At 43.2% G+C, this 18636-nt stretch overlaps 1 protein-coding gene and 1 pseudogene across 1 annotated transcript in view; one reads left to right on the forward strand and one right to left on the reverse strand.

The window, feature by feature from the left end:
• Positions 1 to 3216, forward strand: part of tnfaip8l3 (tumor necrosis factor, alpha-induced protein 8-like 3) — a 72355-nt gene extending 69139 nt beyond the window's left edge. Inside the window, exon 2 of the mRNA XM_046333041.1 lies at positions 2226 to 3216. Coding sequence (XP_046188997.1) covers positions 2226 to 2788 — 563 coding nt within the window. The 3' untranslated portion in view covers positions 2789 to 3216. The remainder of the gene's footprint in view (positions 1 to 2225) is intronic.
• Positions 3217 to 13950: 10734 nt separating this feature from the next.
• LOC124017803 lies at positions 13951 to 17319 on the reverse strand (annotated as a pseudogene).
• Between the last annotated feature and the right edge of the window lie 1317 nt (positions 17320 to 18636).

Genomic DNA, 18636 nt, shown 5'->3' on the forward strand with positions numbered 1-18636 from the left:
GTGGTGCTTGGAATCATTGTTCCTACTCTGTCAACCATGGTTACTTGCAAGGAAACACATGCCGTCATCATTGCTTTGCACATAAACAGCTTCACAGGCAAGGATATTGCTGCCAGTAAGATTGCACCTAAATAAACCATTTATCAGATCATCAAGAACTTCAACGAGAGTGGTTCAACTGTTGTGAAGAAGGCTTTAGGGCTCCCAAGAAAGTCCAGCAAGCGCCAGGACTGTCTCCTAAAGTTGATTCAGCTGCAGGATCGGGGCACCACCAGTACAGAGCTTGCGCAGGGATGGCAGCAGGGAAGTGTGAGTGCATCTGCACGCACAGTGAGGTGAAGACTTTTGGAGGATGGCCTGGTGTCAAGAAGGGCGGCAAAGAAGCCACTTCTCTCCAGGAAAAACATCAGGGACAGACTGATATTCTGCAAAATGTACAGGCATTGGACTGCTGAGGACTGGGATAAAGTCATTTTCTCTGATGAAACCTCTTTCCGATTGTTTGGGGTATCCGGAAAAAAGCTTGTCCGGAGAAGACAAGGAGAGCGCTACCATCAGCCCTGTGCCAACAGTTAAGCATCCTGAGACCATTCATGTGTGGGGTTGCTTCTCAACCAAGGGAGTGGGCTCACTCACAATTTTGCCTAAGAACACAGCCATGAATAAAGAATGGTACCAACACATCCTCCGAGAGCAACTTCTCCCAACCATCCAGGAACAGATTGGTGACGAATAATGCCTTTTCCAGCATGATGGAGCACCTTGCCGTAAGGCAAAAGTGATAACTAAGTGGCTCGGGGAACAAAACATCGATATTTTGGGTCCATGGCCAGGAAACTGCCCAGACCTTAATCCCATTGAGAACTTGTGGTCAATCCTCAAGAGGCGGTGGACAGACAAAAACCCACAAATTCTGACAAACTCCAAGCATTGATTATGCAAGAATGGGCTGTCAACAGTCAGGATGTGGCCCAGAAGTGAATTGACAGCATGCCAGGGTGTTTTGCAGAGGTCTTGAAAAAGAAGGGTCAACACTGCAAATATTGACTCTTTGTATCAACTTCATGTAATTGTCAATAAAAGCCTTTGACACTTATGAAATGCTTGTAATTATACTTCAGTATTCCATAGTAACATCTAACAAAAATATCTAAAGACACTGAAGCAGAAAACTTTGTGAAAATTAATATTATTTGTGTCATTCTCAAAACTTTTGACCATGACTGTAGTATGAAGGAGTGGAATGATTATTTAAAATAAGTGTTGTTTGACATAAGAGAAAGAGGTAAATGACGCAAAGCTATCCAGACTATTGTACTGCGTATGTGTGTGAGAATGTGTGTCGGCCATTTCACTGCAAGTTTCAGACGGTTTGATTTTCCAGATAATTTACTGTCGTGACATCATTTAACCTTTACTGATCCAGGAACTGATCCTCTTTAGGCTTCCCCTTTAATGCTACTGATATAATTGCTGCTGGTCTGACAAGCACAGTACAACTGTAGACCTATGTGACAAAGTGTTATGAGTTTGACTCCTGTACTCTGAGTTTACAGTATGTGTTCACTGTAAGAAGTGCCTGACTACAGTATGACTTTAAAAGGAGGGTTTAGTATAAAGCATATCTTCTCTGTGTGTTTGGGCCTGATTCGTCCTTCTCTTTGACAAGAGCTTTAAACAGAGAGACAGAGAGGAATGTGTGTTTGACTGGGTGGGCTATGGAGCTAAACATGAACTCTCTCTCTCCTTCATCTACACCTCTCTCTATCTCTCTCCCATTACTCCCCCTATCTCCCTCTTCCCCCTCTCTCCTTATCCGTCCTCCTACCTCCCCTTCCTCCATCCCAACTCTCCCCCCCCCCTAACTCCTCCCCTCTCTCCTTCATCTACACCTCTCTCTATCTCTCTCCCATTACTCCCCCTATCTCCCTCTTCCCCCTCTCTCCTTATCCGTCCTCCTACCTCCCCTTCCTCCATCCCCCTCTCCCCAACTCTCTCCCCCTAACTCCTCCCCTCTCTCCTTCATCTACACCTCTCTCTATCTCTCTCCCATTACTCCCGCCAACTCCCTCTTCCCCCTCTCTCCTTATCCGTCCTCCTACCTCCCCTTCCTCCACCCCCTCTCCCCAACCCCCCCTAACTCCTCCCCTCTCTCCCCCACCATCCTCTTCTCCCCATCTCTCTCTCTCTCTCCCCTCCTTCTCCACCCTATCTCCCCCCTCCAGGCCAGGAGTGTTTCAACTCTCGCTCCCTGGCCCTCCAGGCACAGAAGAAAATCCTATCCAAGATGGCGACCGTGGTGGTGGCCAACCTCCTGACGGACGACGTCAGCAGTGAGATCCTGGACGAGCTGTACAAGGTCAGCCGGGAGTTCACCAAGAGTAAGAAGGAGGCCCACAAGATTGTCAAAGACGTCATCAAGATCGCCCTGAAGATCGGTATCCTGTACCGCAACCACCAGTTCAGCCCAGACGAACTGGACACGGTCGAACGCTTCAAGAAGAAGATGAACCAGGCAGCCATGACGGCGGTCAGCTTCTACGAGGTGGACTACACGTTCGACCACCGCATTCTGTCAGAGTTGCTGCTGGAATGCCGGGATCTTCTGCATGCGCTGGTGGAGCAGCACCTGACCCTGCGGTCGCACACTCGCATCGACCACGTGTTCAACCACTTTGCCCACGGGGAGTTCCTGGCCGAACTGTACGGAGACGGAGAGGATTACAGACTGTACCTGAGGAAGATCTGCAACGGGATCAACAAACTGCTGGACGAGGGAACGCTTTAACCTCTGACCCCTGATCTCTCACCTCTCACCTGACATTTGACCCTGCTCCTCCCTTCCTATTACTCAATCTCCATGGTTGTGGCTCAATAATCCCCCCTTTCTCCTGAAGTGTGCACTTGTTCACTTCCCTTCATGGATTTAAAAGGAAATGATTGGAATATGGAACTTCCTTGTAGCCCATGCCTACACTAATCCAATATTTTTACATTTGTTTGGAGTAGCAGATGAGTGCACACTTCAGGAAGAAGGAGAGATAATTGGGACACACTCCTCCTCTTCCTCCGGTCTCTCCATGGATCTGCTTTCCCTCCTCTCATTCCTTCTCTTTTTAAAAACCCTGATCTGTTCTGTTCTACCTTCTTTTTCCTCCTGTTCTCCCACTTCCTCCTCTCTTTTCTCTCCTCCTCTCCCACTTCCTCCTCTCTTTTCTCTCCTCCTCTCCCACTTCCTCCTCTCTTTTCTCTCCTCCTCTCCTACTTCCTCCTCTCTTTTCTCTCCTCCTCTCCAACTTCCTCCTCTCTTTTCTCTCCTCCTCTCCCACTTCCTCCTCACTTTTCTCTCCTCCTCTCCCACTTCCTCCTCTCTTTTCTCTCCTCCTCTCCTACTTCCTCCTCTCCAACTTCCTCCTCTCTTTTCTCTCCTCCTCTCCAACTTCCTCCTATCTTTTCTCTCCTCCTCTCCCACTTCCTCCTCTCTTTTCTCTCCTCCTCTCCCACTTCCTCCTCACTTTTCTCTCCTCCTCTCCCACTTCCTCCTCTCTTTTCTCTCCTCCTCTCCCACTTCCTCCTCTCTTTTCTCTCCTCCTCTCCCACTTCCTCCTCTCTTTTCTCTCCTCCTCTCCCACTTCCTCCTCTCTTTTCTCTCCTCCTCTCCCACTTCCTCCTCACTTTTCTCTCCTCCTCTCCCACTTCCTCCTCTCTTTTCTCTCCTCCTCTCCTACTTCCTCCTCTCCAACTTCCTCCTCTCTTTTCTCTCCTCCTCTCCAACTTCCTCCTATCTTTTCTCTCCTCCTCTCCCACTTCCTCCTCTCTTTTCTCTCCTCCTCTCCCACTTCCTGCTCTCTTTTCTCCCCTCCTCTCCCACTTCCTCCTCTCTTTTCTCTCCTCCTCTCCCACTTCCTCCTCTCTTTTCTCTCCTCCTCTCCCACTTCCTCCTCTCTTTTCTCTCCTCCTCTCCCACATCCTCCTCTCTTTTCTCTCCTGCCCGGATCTCTCTTTTATTCTACTGAGCTTCCTGGACAGGGATGTGCTTTAATCCTTCCTCTCCTTGTTTCTCCCCTTATTCTCCTGATCCTCTTCTTTCCTCTCCTTGTTTCTCTCCTTATTCTCCTGATCCTCTCCTTTCCTCTCCTTGTTTCTCTTCATATTCTCCTGCTCCTCTTCTTTCCTCTTCTTGTTTCTCTCCTTTATTCTCCTGCTCCTCTTCTTTCCTCTCCTTGTTTCTCTCCTTATTCTGCTGATCCTCTTCTTTCCTCTCCTTGATTCTCTCCATATTCTCCTGACCCTCTTCTTTCCTCTCCTTGTTTCTCTCCTTATTCTCCTGATCCTCTTCTTTCCTCTCCTTGTTTCTCTCCATATTCTCCTGCTCCTCTTCTTTCCTGTCCTTGTTTCTCTCCTTCATTCTCCTGCTCCTCTTCTTTCCTCTCCTAGTTTCTCTCCTTATTCTCCTGATCCTCTTCTTTCCTCTCCTTGTTTCTCTCCATATTCTCCTGCTCCTCTTCTTTCCTCTCCTTGTTTCTCTCCATATTCTCCTGCTCCTCTTCTTTCCTCTCCTTGTTTCTCTCATTTATTCTCCTGCTCCTCTTCTTTCCTCTCCTTGTTTCTCTCCATATTCTCCTGTCCCTCTTCTTTCCTCTCCTTGTTTCTCTCCATATTATCCTGCTCCTCTTCTTTCCTCTCCTTGTTTCTCTCCTTTATTCTCCTGCTCCTCTTCTTTCCTCTCCTTGTTTCTCTCCATATTCTCCTGTCCCTCTTCTTTCCTCTCATTGTTTCTCTCCATATTCTCCTGCTCCTCTTCTTTCCTCTCCTTGTTTCTCTCCATATTCTCCTGTCCCTCTTCTTTCCTCTCCTTGTTTCTCTCCTTATTCTCCTGATCCTCTTCTTTCCTCTCCTTGTTTCTCTCCATATTCTCCTGATCCTCTTCTTTCCTCTCCTTGTTTCTCTCCATATTCTCCTGCTCCTCTTCTTTCCTCTCCTTGTTTCTCTCCTTTATTCTCCTGCTCCTCTTCTTTCCTCTCCTTGTTTCTCTCCATATTATCCTGTCCCTCTTCTTTCCTCTCCTTGTTTCTCTCCATATTATCCTGCTCCTCTTCTTTCCTCTCCTTGTTTCTCTCCTTTATTCTCCTGCTCCTCTTCTTTCCTCTCCTTGTTTCTCTCCATATTCTCCTGTCCCTCTTCTTTCCTCTCATTGTTTCTCTCCATATTCTCCTGCTCCTCTTCTTTCCTCTCCTTGTTTCTCTCCATATTCTCCTGTCCCTCTTCTTTCCTCTCCTTGTTTCTCTCCATATTCTCCTGCTCCTCTTCTTTCCTCTCCTTGTTTCTCTCCTTTATTCTCCTGCTCCTCTTCTTTCCTCTCCTTGTTTCTCTCCATATTCTCCTGTCCCTCTTCTTTCCTCTCCTTGTTTCTCTCCATATTCTCCTGTCCCTCTTCTTTCCTCTCCTTGTTTCTCTCCTTATTTCTATGGAGTTTCCACGACGTTGATGAACTGTATGTATAATTCTAAGATATTTAACTGGTGTCACAACTCTGTTCTGTGAGGGGTTTTCTCTACATCCTTCTCCCTCACCCTCTCCCTCTCCCTCTCCCTCTCCCTCTCCCTCTCCCTCTCCCTCTCCCTCTCCCTCTCCCTCTCCCTCTCCCTCTCCCTCTCCCTCTCCCTCACCATCCCCAAAGTTGGTAAGAGTGTGGCGCTAGAAATCCAAGGTAATTGGTTCACTTCCCACAAGGATCATACACACATATTAAAGACATATTCACTCACCGACATTGTTCAGTTAGTGGCTTTGCATAAAAGCATCTGCTAAGTGACAGATATTATATCCTAATAGCGTCTAGGAAGTCACATCAGGAGAGTGTGAAATGGGGGGTGGATCACCAGCTTAGCATCTGATAGGCTATGACTGCGACCGTTCACATAGCAACGTAGTCCACATAAAACAACAAGACCCATGAGAGACCTGTGAATCAGAAGACTTGTTTCCCTCTTTGGCATTCAAGAAATCCAGAATCTGTGTTGATTACGTGATGGCAACATTATACATACTGTATTCTGTAGTGTTCGTACTTATAGCTTTACTGCTCTGAATCAAGGCCAAAAAGAATGATGATGTTTTGTAAATACACTGTTTGTTCTCTCTCCTTTTGTCATCATTACTGTGTGTGGGCGTCATGATGTCTTATATCAGGACCTGGAGTTTTTCCTGACCACGTGACCTTCATTACCAGGAAAAACTTCTGACCATATAGTACTGTATACTGTATACATCGTTAACCAATCACAGCCAACCGTTACCATTTCCTGCCAAATACTAAGGCTGGGATTCAATCTTCCACGCACTATAACAATCTTTCAAAGAAGGAGGCCCACAAGATGTTTACCATGAATACAATCTCCGGGAATGTCGGGGCAAATGCCTTTAAAAGCTGCACTGTTGGTTGTAGCACACCACGGACTGAGGCCAGGCCTAAATTCATCTTGCCTCTCTGATTGTTAAGGCCTTGATGATAACTCTGTCCCTATGGTGTTCTCTGCATTTTCCCTATAGAGCAGTGTTTTGTGTGTGTGTATGTGTGTCTGTGTGTATGTACACATTTTACTATACTTGAGAATACAAAAATAGTAAACCAACTCAAATTCAGGGAAGTTAGGAAATTTTGCCGGTCCTCATTTGCAAAAATGCTTTTAAGGCTAGGGATTAGGTTAAGGATTAGTGTTAGAATTAGGGTTAGGGTTAGGGTTAGAGGTTATAGGTTAGGTTTAGGGTTACGGTTACGGTTAGAAGTTAGGGTTAAGGGTTAAGGTTAGGGTTAAGGTAAGGATTAGGTTTAGCGTTAAGGAAAATGTGATTATGAATCAATTGTTGGTCCCCAAAAAGTCCTCACAAGTATAGTAAGACGTATAGTATGTGTGTGTGAGTGTGTGTGCTCGCGTGCGCATCATGTGTCTGTGTCTGTATCCTCTCTGCCAGGGTGTAACAAGTTCATCTTTTAATAAAGAGTCCTTATAAATCAGTGCTTGAAGTTTGATTCTTTGTTCAGTTACATTTTATGACCTCTCATCCTGCTCCCCTCCACCCATCCTCTCCTTTCCCATCTTCTCCCATCCTTTTATCCCCCTTCTCCCCTCCCCGCCTCCTCCTCCTCTCTTCACTCCTCTTTTCCCCTCCTATCTCTCCTTCCCTACCCTCCCCTCCACTCCCCTCACCTCCTCCTCTCCTCTCCTCTTTTCCCCCCTATCTCTCCTTCCCTCCCCTCCCCTCCCCTCCCCTCCTCCTCTCCTCTCCTTATTTCCCCTCCTATCTCTCCTTCCCTACCCTCCCCTCCACTCCCCTCACCTCCTCCTCTCTTCTCCTCTCCTCTTTTCCCCTCCTATCTCTCCTTCCCTCCCCTCCCCTCCACTCCCCTCACCTCCTCCTCTCCTCTCTTCAATCCTCTTTTCCCCTCCTATCTCTCCTTCCCTACCCTCCCCTCCACACCCCTCACCTCCTCCTCTCCTCTCCTCCTCAAAATCTCCAGCTGATTCAGGCATCCTACATTACATGAATGATTGGGAGGCTTGAACTGTGAGACAATGAGACTGAGGAGACTGAGGATAGAATTGAGTCACAGGACAATGAGACTGAGAAGACAGAGGTTAGAATAGGGCCGCAAGACAATGAGACTGAGGAGACAGAGGTTAGAATTGGACCTCGGGACATGGCCTGGTGACACATGCACATCCACGCACGCCCTCTTGCTCAAGCACACACTAGCAGGCACACACATATGCACACTCTCACACTCACACACACACAGAGACATCCATAAACACACACACAGCACACAGGTGATGTGGGTTATAAATACCAAGTAATGAAGCATGGATGAAACACATCCAGTCTTTCCAGACTGGCCTCTGTGTCAGTGACCTCATGAGGAGCCCATGATCAGATCGTCTCAAATGTCACCCTATTCCCTATGTACAGAAGTACACTATCTCTGACAAGAGCCCAATATCAGAGGAGACCTGTGACCTCTAGTGGCAGGAAAGAGGAACATCATAACTGGCTCTACGGATACTTGGTCTTTGTTCCAAATTGCACCCTATTGCCTATATATGCACCAGGGCTCATAGTGCACTGTGTAGGGAATAGGGTGCAATTTGTACTATCTGTATTGCTGTATAGCTGCTGTGTTTAAGTGTTATTTCACCTTGTGGCTGATACTTATTCAAGCCTTTCTACAGAGCATATAGGTGGCCAATAGGTAGCATGGTGCTTGTAACACCAGGGTAATGGGTTTTATTACCAGGACCACCCATTTGCAAAAGGACTGTAAGTGCCTTTAGATAAAGGAGTCTGCTATTAGAGTCTGCTGGCATCTACTATTATATTAGGACATCCGATGAGCGATGATACAGATGATGAGGAAGTGACACTCAGTATCTTACCGCACACCCCCCTCCCACACACACCCCCAATGATGAGGCTGATTCAAGTTCATAAGTTCTCTTTAATATGATTTATGTATCATCAAGTGATTTGAGAGTCTGGTTATGACACACATCAACTTCATCATCCCAGACACCCTAGACCCACTCCAATTTGCATACCGCCCCAACAGATCCACAGACAATGTCATTTAAATTGTGCTCCACACTCCCTGCCATATATCAGGACCTCTATATCAGGCGGTGTGAAAGGATGGCTTGGAAAGTCCTTAAAGGTGCCAAGTCTGACACGAACAGGCTCCTAAACAGCTTCTACCCCCATGTCATAAGACTGCTAAATAGATAACTAAATAGCTAACAAAATGGCTACACAGACTGAGTTGACCTTTGAATTTTATTTGTATTTTTGCGCTGTCTTTATGCACACTCACAGGGCCCAACACTCTACACACACTGATACTACAACACACATACAAACACTCACTCCATCATTTGCTCACACACATAATCTGCAGATACATTTATACTGACTAAACGCCTGCACACCCAGTCTCCTACAACACCGGAGGCTGCAGAGGGGAGGTCTGCTTATAATAATGTCTGCAATGGAGTGAATGGAATGGTATCAAACACATAAAAAAACGTGTTTGATGTGTTCGATACCATTCCATTGATTTTGTTCCAACAATTACTATGAGCCAAAGAAAAAAAAGAAAAAAAAAGCCTGGAAGGAGGAGATATGACTAGAAAAGACTCGGTTTACCGTTTCATGTGTGGATTAATTGTCAGAGTAGAGGACCTTGTGCATTTCAGGTAAAATAACAACTCAACGTTTACAGTTGAAGTCGGAAGTTTACATACACCTTAGCCAAATACATTTAAACTCAGTTTTTCACAATTCCTGACATTTAATCCCAGTAAAAAGTCCCTGTGTTAGGTCAGTTAGGATCACCACTTCATTTAATTAACCTCTTGAGGGTAGGGGGCAGTGTTTTGATGTTTGGATGAAAAACGTACCCAAAATAAACTGCAACACTTGTCTTCATCCTCCTCTGACGAGGAGTAAGAAAAGTCAGAACACTGTGCTGCATGGTAAGTGTCCATATTGTATTTAATATGAATACCTAACACTTGAACAAAAACAATAAAACGTCAAAAACGAACAGTCCTGAACAGTGAAGCAAAACACAGAACAGAAAATAATCACCCACAACTCAAGGGTGAAAACAGGCTACCTAAAAATGGTTCTCAATCAGGGACAACGATTGACAGCTGCCTTTGATTGACAACCATACCAGGCCAAACACAGAAATCACAAATCATAGAAAAAAGAACATAGACTGCCCACCCCAACTCACGCCCTGACCATACGAAAACAAAGACAAAACAAAGGAACTAAGGTCAGAATGTGACAGCCCAGAATCTATAATATGCATGTAATTGTCAGATTAGGATAGAGAACACTCTAAAGTTTACAAAACTGTCGAAATATTGTCTGTGAATATAACAGAAGTGATATTGCAGGTGAAAACCTGAGGAAAATCCAACCCGGGGTGTTGTTTTTCTTGAAAGCTCTCTGTTCCATAGCCTGCCTTCACTCCATTTAAAGGGATATCAACCAGATTCCATTTCCTATGGCTTCCCCATGGTGTGAAGAGTCTTTAGACATAGTTGCAGACATTTATTTTGAAAAATGAGCGAGAAAGATCACATCGCATCATTGTATGGCTGGGTGCCAGCAGCGTTTTGCATGCGCCAACAGAGTGGAGCAGATATTTCTCTCTCTCTCCTATTGAAGAAGCTACAGTCCCGGTTGAAATATTATCGATTATATATTGTAAAAACAACCTGAGTATTGATTATAAAAAACGTTTGACATGTTTCTACGAACATTACGGATACTATTTGGAATTTTCATCTGCGATGTCGTAACCGCTCAAGCCTGTGGATTTCTGAACATTATGCACCAACCAAATGGAGGTATTTTGGATATAAAAATAATCTTTATGGAACAAAAGGAACATTTATTGTGTAACTGGGAGGCTTGTGAGTGCAAACATCCAAAGATCATCAAAGGTAAGCGATTCATTTTATTGCTTTTCTGACTTTCGTGACCAATCTACTTGGCTGCTAGCTGTTTGTAATATTTTGTCCACTGAGAGAGATGTCCTTACATAAACGCTTGGTATGCTTTCGCCAAAAAGCTTTATTGACATCTGACACGCTAGGTGGATTAACAACAAGCTAAGCTGTGTTTTGCTATATTGCACTTAATATTTTTAGTAATTTAATTTGAATTTGGCGCTCTGCAATTCAGCGGATGTTGACGAAAATGATCCCGCTAACGGGATGGGTGCATCAAGAGGTTTTAAGCATGTGAAATGTCAGAATAATAGTGGAGAGAATCATTTATTTCAGCTTTTAGTTCTTTTATCACATTCCCAGTGGGTCAAAAGTTTACATAAACTCAATTTGTATTTGGTAGCATTTAAATTGTTTAACTTGGGTCAAACGTTTCGGGTAGCCTTCCACAAGCTTCCCACAATAAGTTGGGTGAATTTTGGCCCATTCCTCCTGATAGAGCTGGTGTAACAGAGTCAGGTTTGTAGGCCTCCTTGCTCATACACGCTTCTTCAGTTCTGCCCACAAATGTTCTATATGATTGAGGTCAGGGCTTTGTGATGGCCACTCCAATACCTTGACTTTGTTGTCCTTAAACCATTTTGCCACAACTTTGGAAGTATGCTTGGGGTCATTGTCCATTTGGAAGACCCATTTGCGACCAAGCTTTAACTTCCTGACTGATGTCTTGAGATGCTGCTTCAATATATCCACATAATCGTCCTCCTCATAATGCCATCTATTTTGTGAAGTGCACCAGTCCCTCCTGCAGCAAAGCACCGCCACAACATGATGCTGCCACCCACGTGCTTCACGGTTGGGATCTTCTTCTTCGGCTTGCAAGCCTCCCCCTTTTTCCTCCAAACATAACAATGGTCATTATGGCCAAACAGTTCTATTTTTGTTTCATCAGACCAGAGGACATTTTTCCAAAAAGTATGATCTTTGTTCTCATGTGCAGTTGCAAACCGTAGTCTCGCTTTTTTATGGCGGTTTTGGAGCAGTGACTTCTGCCTTGCTGAGCGGCCTTTCAGGTTATGTCAATATAGGACAAGTTTTACTGTGGATATAGATACTTTTGTACCTGTTTCCTCCAGCATCTTCACACGGCCCTTTGCTGTTGTTCTGGGATTGATTTGCACTTTTCGCACCAAAGTACGTTCATCTCTAAGAGACAGAACGCTTCTCCTTCCTAAGCGGTATGACTGCTGCATGGTTCCATGGTGTTTATACTATTGTACTATTGTATGTACAGATGAACGTGGTACCTGGAAATTGCTCCCAAGGATGAACTAGACTTGTGGAGGTCTACAATTTGTTTTCTGATGTCTTGGCTGATTTCTTTTGATTTTCCCATGATGTCAAGCAAAGAGGCACCGAGTTTGAAGGTAGGCCTTGAAATACATCCACAGGTACACCTCCAATTGACTCAAATTATGTAAATTAGCCTATCACAAGCTTTCTAAAGCCATGACATAATTTTCTGGAATTTTCCAAGCCGTTTAAAGGCACAGTCAACTTAGTGTACGTAAACGTCTGGCCCACTGGAATTGTGATACTGTGAATTAAGTTAAATAATTTGTCTGTAAACAATTTTTGGAGAAATTACTTGTGTCCTGCACAAAGTAGATGTCCTAACCGACTTGCCAAAACTATAGTTGGTTAACAAGAAATTTGTGAAGTGGTTGAAAAACAAGTTTTAATGACTCCAACCTAAGTGTATGTAAACTTCCGACTTCAACTGTATATCCCAGGACAAATTAGCTATCAACAGCAAGCTAGCTAAATAGGTCAAATTAGCTAGCAACTGCAAGCTAGCTAGGCAAATTGCCATACATGTTTAATGCTTTTTGAACCTGTCCCAAAACTAATAAAATTGGTTCAGAGTTTGTTTTGATATTTCAACCTGCGTGTCGTGATCGCATTTGATGTGGGGGGACAAAATCAATTTGCGCACAGTGGCGCACGGGCAGTTTGGGTACAGTGTTATTATGAAAGTTAGTTGCCGATCGCCATATATAGTCCAAAGAAGAAAAAGTCGACCAATCGTGTTGACGTTATCCGTGCTGCATCATGCAGTTGCTAAACGCAATCTTTTCTCAAAGTCAGGTTATGAGTCGAGAAATGTGCATATTTTCCTCACAATTAAGTAATGTCACGATTCCAACGCTATACACTATTACAAATATCAAGTTAATTATCTCACATCTCGGAAAATATTTGTAATGTTGTACTTCTTGTTGACAAAATTCATGCTCATGTTGGGTTTTTGAGCTAGCACCCAATTCACTCCCATTCACTCCATGAAGGAGAGCTCTCCTTATCTCAGAATCGCCCAGAATGCACAGCGTGGCACGTTGACGTACATGGTCAACATACATGGGCAACATATGTCGCACAATGTGATTCCAATGGAATTTCCCATCTCCTCAAAAGTATCTCTGCCGTTGACTCAACTCTGTGAGGCACATCGATCTGCAGGTTGAACATGGTGAGATTGTAGACTCCTAAATTGATAGTGCAATTTGTTTAGGCGATTTTACAGCTAACTAGCTACTTCACATGCTGACATTGTCTTTGGTATTATTGTGTGTAGCTAGCTACGTTTGCTAGCTAGGCAACCAGTCCATAGAGAGAACAGTGCATTGGGGATTTTGTAGTCAACTCGAGCTGCAACAGACACAACGTTATTCACATGTTGCTACCAACCTTATTATAAAGCCAAAATGAACATTTGTTCACAAAAAAATATTGTTCTCTTATTTAACACTGTAATTTATAGGAATGAGTGGTTTTGGGTGGATTTGTCCTTTAAGTAGACCATAAAATACATTTTAAATGGTAAATGGCCAGAGAGAACTATCTTTATTTACTGTATATTTGGTCATGGCAGATAGGATGTTGTGTTGTAGAGGGGAAAAACATATTCCTGATAGCTACTCATGTAATACTGTCTACAGAGCCTAATGGGTAAGGGCCAGGATATCAGATGAGCATTGACAAGGATGCTGATGAACTGACACTCAGTATCTGACCACACATTAGACAGTCTATAAACACACGCACGCAGGCGCGAACAGACACATACAGACACACACACTAGCCCTCCCAGACCCACTCCCTGGGACGGTTACAAGAGTTGATTGATCTTTCATTGATTGATTATGATGTTGTCTCTTCCTGATTTAACTCCAGCCTGAATGAGTAATTTATGTTACGTGACCTGAGTGAGGAAATATCTGATGGGCCCCCTGAGAAAGACCAACACATGTCACAGCCAATCAGTAGCAGCCTGTTTGAGTAGTTAATTACTCTTCCTCACCAATGACAGACAATAATTCAGAATGATTTGATTCAGGGGGTTTTACAGTTGACAAAGTCATTTATATGTTGACAAGTTTCATTTAGATTTTATTTAAAGTTTGAATGAAGCCGATTAAGTTCAAATAGGTTTATTATGACCAGACTGATGTTCAGAATATGCCAATATGTAGACAACATGGAAACCATAGGATGACATTCAGCAGAAATGATACAAGGTGGGAATTCCCTCTCTGTTGGTATGCTATAATTCATTCAAACTGTGATGCACTTGCAGACAAATTCAAACTGTGACACACTCATGCACTTGCAGACAAACACACATGTACCCAAACTCACATGTACGCACACATATTTGCACACACACCTATCCACATCCACACACAAGTTTGGTAGTCTGTCATGCTCACACACAAATGTTAAGTATTTCAATTTTTTATATGAAAGTCAGTGATATCTACAGGAGTGATGATCAGTGGGGCTGAGTTTTTACCTCTGTCAATAAGACAGGGGCCAAAATATGGATAAAGTTTCTCAGTGAAGGTGTCACCAGTGAAAGAGTAGATATGAGACCTGGCCTCCACATTATAGAAGGAGACCTGGCCCTCCTCATAATCCACAAACACCCCCACCTTATGGGGCTTCTCTCTCAGGGAGAGGGGGACAGAGGGGCCAGAGAGAGCCTTGTACTCTCCATCCCTAAGCCACAGTGTCCTGTATCCATTTTCAGGGCTCACTGTAATCTTCCCCTTCCTGTTGATGGACTCTCTGGCCACTCCTATAGTCCACCTTGTCTTCCCCTTCACCTAAACATCATAGTAGAATCTCCCTGAGGAGAAACCCTCCTTTCCCAGGACACTGACACAAGTATCAAACCTTTCTGGGTTGTCACAGAGATCCTGCCATACATCTCCAAATATAACTTGTTTCCCATCTTCAGGCAGGATGAGTTTGGGATGTGCTGTATCAGTATCTAGAGTCACATCCACTGTTGACAGAAACACACTTTATTAGAATTATTTTGAAAAACAAACTTTACTGCAGGTTTTGCTGCAAAGTACATTACTGTAGACATATGTAGCCTATAGGTTGCTATTGATAACAACATACAGTATATTGCAGATGTGAATGCGTGGTATTTCAAGTAATACCCGTATGTGAAGATATGAATATTAATGTGAAACTCTAAGTGGATGGACTGGAGAGTATTCCAGTCCATCCGTCTTCTGATGGTTTCAAGTTCTAGAATATAGAGAAGGAGTTTGTCAGATTTGGGGGATACCATAAACTATGGTAATACAATATATATGTAGAGTATACTGTATACTATACAAATAGTATACTATACAAATCTCCATCTCTAAACTTTATTGTTAAAGTGAGAGAGATTTTTTAATGCAAGTTCATAACCAAACACATATGCTATGTGACAAGGTGTAGAAATAATCCCTCTTCCATAATACAGTATACCTGCAAACAGTATGAAGGGATCTAATCTATTTGGAATAGAATTCAGTGTCATTCATTTACCTGGACTCCCCTTCATGTTTACAATCTGTGGGTAAATTAAACAAATAAAACAAATGATAATTTCTGTTATTTAAAGTGTGAACATTTTCAAATAAAAAAATGAAACAAAATAGCATTCTTGGTGTGAACATAAAATAATTCCAATACAGTAATATTTTACCACATAATTATGACTAATCTTTGTGCTATTTGCATATTTCCACAATGGAAATTGTAAACCCTGAGAACAGGGCTCTCCATTCCTGTTCCTGGAGAGATGATGTCCTGTAGGTTTTCACTCCAACCCTGCTCCTGGAGAGATGATGTCCTGTAGGTTTTCACTCCAACCCTGTTCCTGGAGAGATGATGTCCTGTAGGTTTTCACTCCAACCCTGTTCCTGGAGAGATGATGTCCTGTAGGTTTTCACTCCAACCCTGTTCCTGGAGAGATGATGTCCTGTAGGTTTTCACTCCAACCCTGTTCCTGGAGAGATGATGTCCTGTAGGTTTTCACTCCATTCCTGTTCCTGGAGAGATGATGTCCTGTAGGTTTTCACTCCAACCCTGTTCCTGGAGAGATGATGTCCTGTAGGTTTTCACTCCAACCCTGTTCCTGGAGAGATGATGTCCTGTAGGTTTTCACTCCAACCCTGTTCCTGGAGAGATGATGTCCTGTAGGTTTTCACTCCAACCCTGTTCCTGGAGAGATGATGTCCTGTAGGTTTTCACTCCAACCCTGTTCCTGGAGAGATGATGTCCTGTAGGTTTTCACTCCAACCCTGTTCCTGGAGAGATGATGTCCTGTAGGTTTTCACTCCAACCCTGTTCCTGGAGAGATGATGTCCTGTAGGTTTTCACTCCAACCCTGTTCCTGGAGAGATGATGTCCTGTAGGTTTTCACTCCAACCCTGTTCCTGCAGAGATGATGCCCTGTACGTTTTCACTCCAACCCAAGTGAGACTGATTTTAATAATTTGCTTCTTGATAAGTTGAATCAGGTTTGTTACAATTAAGGTTGGAACAAAAAGCTCCAGCTCTGCAGGATCAGGGTTGGAGAACCCTGGCTTAGAATATACATGTATGTATTGTATATTGACCATAAGGGTCTAGTAATGCATCGTGCTCCTACTTACCCAGCTGATCAGCAAGTATCTCTGCAGACAAACAGATGAATTAAAGTCAAAGTAAAGCATTTTTAATGGTGAATAATTCATTCAACTCCTTGTGTGGCAGGGGGATGGGCACAGTAAAAACAATGTGATGAAAAGTATTAATGTCAAATATGTAAGGATTTTAAATCCATGAAACTAGCTGCTGTACGGTATCCATTTCTGTTACATATTCATGTAATGGGAATTATTTGTCTTCAAATGTTGTTTGGTATAACAATCAAATTGGGAGTAAAAAAATGACACATTGATGCATAGGACTGTTGGACACAACTTACTCAGCTTACGAGTGATGAGATTTTTCTCTGCAGACATGAAAAGAGAACCGTTAGAGTGAACATCCTTAATGACAGCCTGTTCCTAGGCTGTCATTGAAAATATGAATTTGTTCTTAACTGACTTGCCTAGAAAAATAAAGGTTAAAAAAAAAAATCAAGCAGGCCCTGGATAGGTTCTCGAGTGGGAGAAATATGATTTCTGATGTCCTTGCTAGTCTTTGACTTATCTTTTACCCTTTTCTCAATTTTTTCTCGCCTTCGTTCTTCACATAGTGGAACTTCTAGAGAACATTGGTCTACGTTTTGATCGTCCTTTAACCCTTTGTTACCCTTGTGCTCTGACACTGTGTGGGTTGGGTGCAGGAACGTAGCAAACAGGTCGATTGTAGCGGTAGTTGTTTCAATGGCGACATACTTCACAGTTATTTCGTCCGCGGTGGTTATTGGATTTGTGGTTTCGTGGTAGAAGCCATTGTTGTGCATCATCTTTCAACGCTCCAATACCTGATAATGCAATACCTGATAATGCAATACCTGATAATGCACCCTCTAACTGGAGTGAGTGCTCCTGGTCAAACTTCTAAACCCAGTGGTCAGGGCTCTTAGCATTGTGAGCTTTTGAAACATAAAAAGCGGTACTTGCAAGCTCTCTGAGTTGTAAGATAGGCAGGCCAACGTGGGCTATAGGGCCCAAGTAGGAACTGAAGGTGGGATACATGTTCGACAGAAACATTTGTTTGAATGGTGACAGGTCTTCCATGCCTGTTTCAGTGAGTAGGCCAAAGTAAGCTGAAACAAAGCCTATGATAGTAAGCTTGTGGGTGTTCATTACAAGCTTGTTTGACAGTGTTAGCCAGTGAGCTATCGTGTTTGCGATTCGCAGAGCCACTGAATTCTAATTTCAAAGCTGTGGCAAGTTTAGCGTAATCGCTGTTGTAGACAAATTAACCTCATCAAGTGTCTATTCGACATTCGCTTCAACAGGTCAACCCTGTCAGAACCCGTAGTATCGCAGTATCGTTTGGCTGACCAGGAATGGGGTCAAAGGTAGGGAAACAGTACAGATGAAGATGAAAATGATTAGGCCTATTGTACATTTTCCTATAGAAATTATTGTTGAAAACTAGTCTAGGTTGGAACTGTTGCTGTTATAATACAATAATAATTGTTATTTTTAATCAAAAAGCCTGTGTGTGATCTGTTATTCATCTGTTTGATGTGATCAATCAGTTTATTCCAGTTCAGAAATAAATTATTTACTGTATTTTAAAACTTCTTAGGGCTGAAATCTTGTTAACGGGATCGATATGACAACGGCCATTGAAAGTGCAGGGCGCGTCTTATAAAGACAAAAATTCTCATTAATCCAGCCACAGTGTCTGATTTCAAAAAGGCTTTACAGTGAAAGCACCACAAAAGATAATGTTAGGTCACCACCAAGCCACAGAAAAACAGCCATTTTTCCAGCCAAAGATAGGAGTCACAAAAAGCACAAATAGAGGTCAAATTAATCACTAACCTTTGATGATCTTCATCAGATGACAATCATAGGACTTCATGTTACACAATACATGTATGTTTTGTTTGATAAAGTTCATATTTATATCAAGAAATCTGAGTTTACATTGGCGCGTTACGTTCAGTAGTTCCAAAAACATCCAGTGATTTTGCATAGCCACATCAATTTACAGAAATACTCATCATAAATGTTGATGAAAATACAAGTGTTACACATGGAATTATAGCTATACTTCTCATTAATGCAACCTATGTGTCAGATTTCAAAAACGCTTTACAGAAAAA

Source organism: Oncorhynchus gorbuscha, unplaced genomic scaffold, assembly GCF_021184085.1.
Source record: "Oncorhynchus gorbuscha isolate QuinsamMale2020 ecotype Even-year unplaced genomic scaffold, OgorEven_v1.0 Un_scaffold_333, whole genome shotgun sequence".
Taxonomy (NCBI): Eukaryota; Metazoa; Chordata; class Actinopteri; order Salmoniformes; family Salmonidae; genus Oncorhynchus; species Oncorhynchus gorbuscha.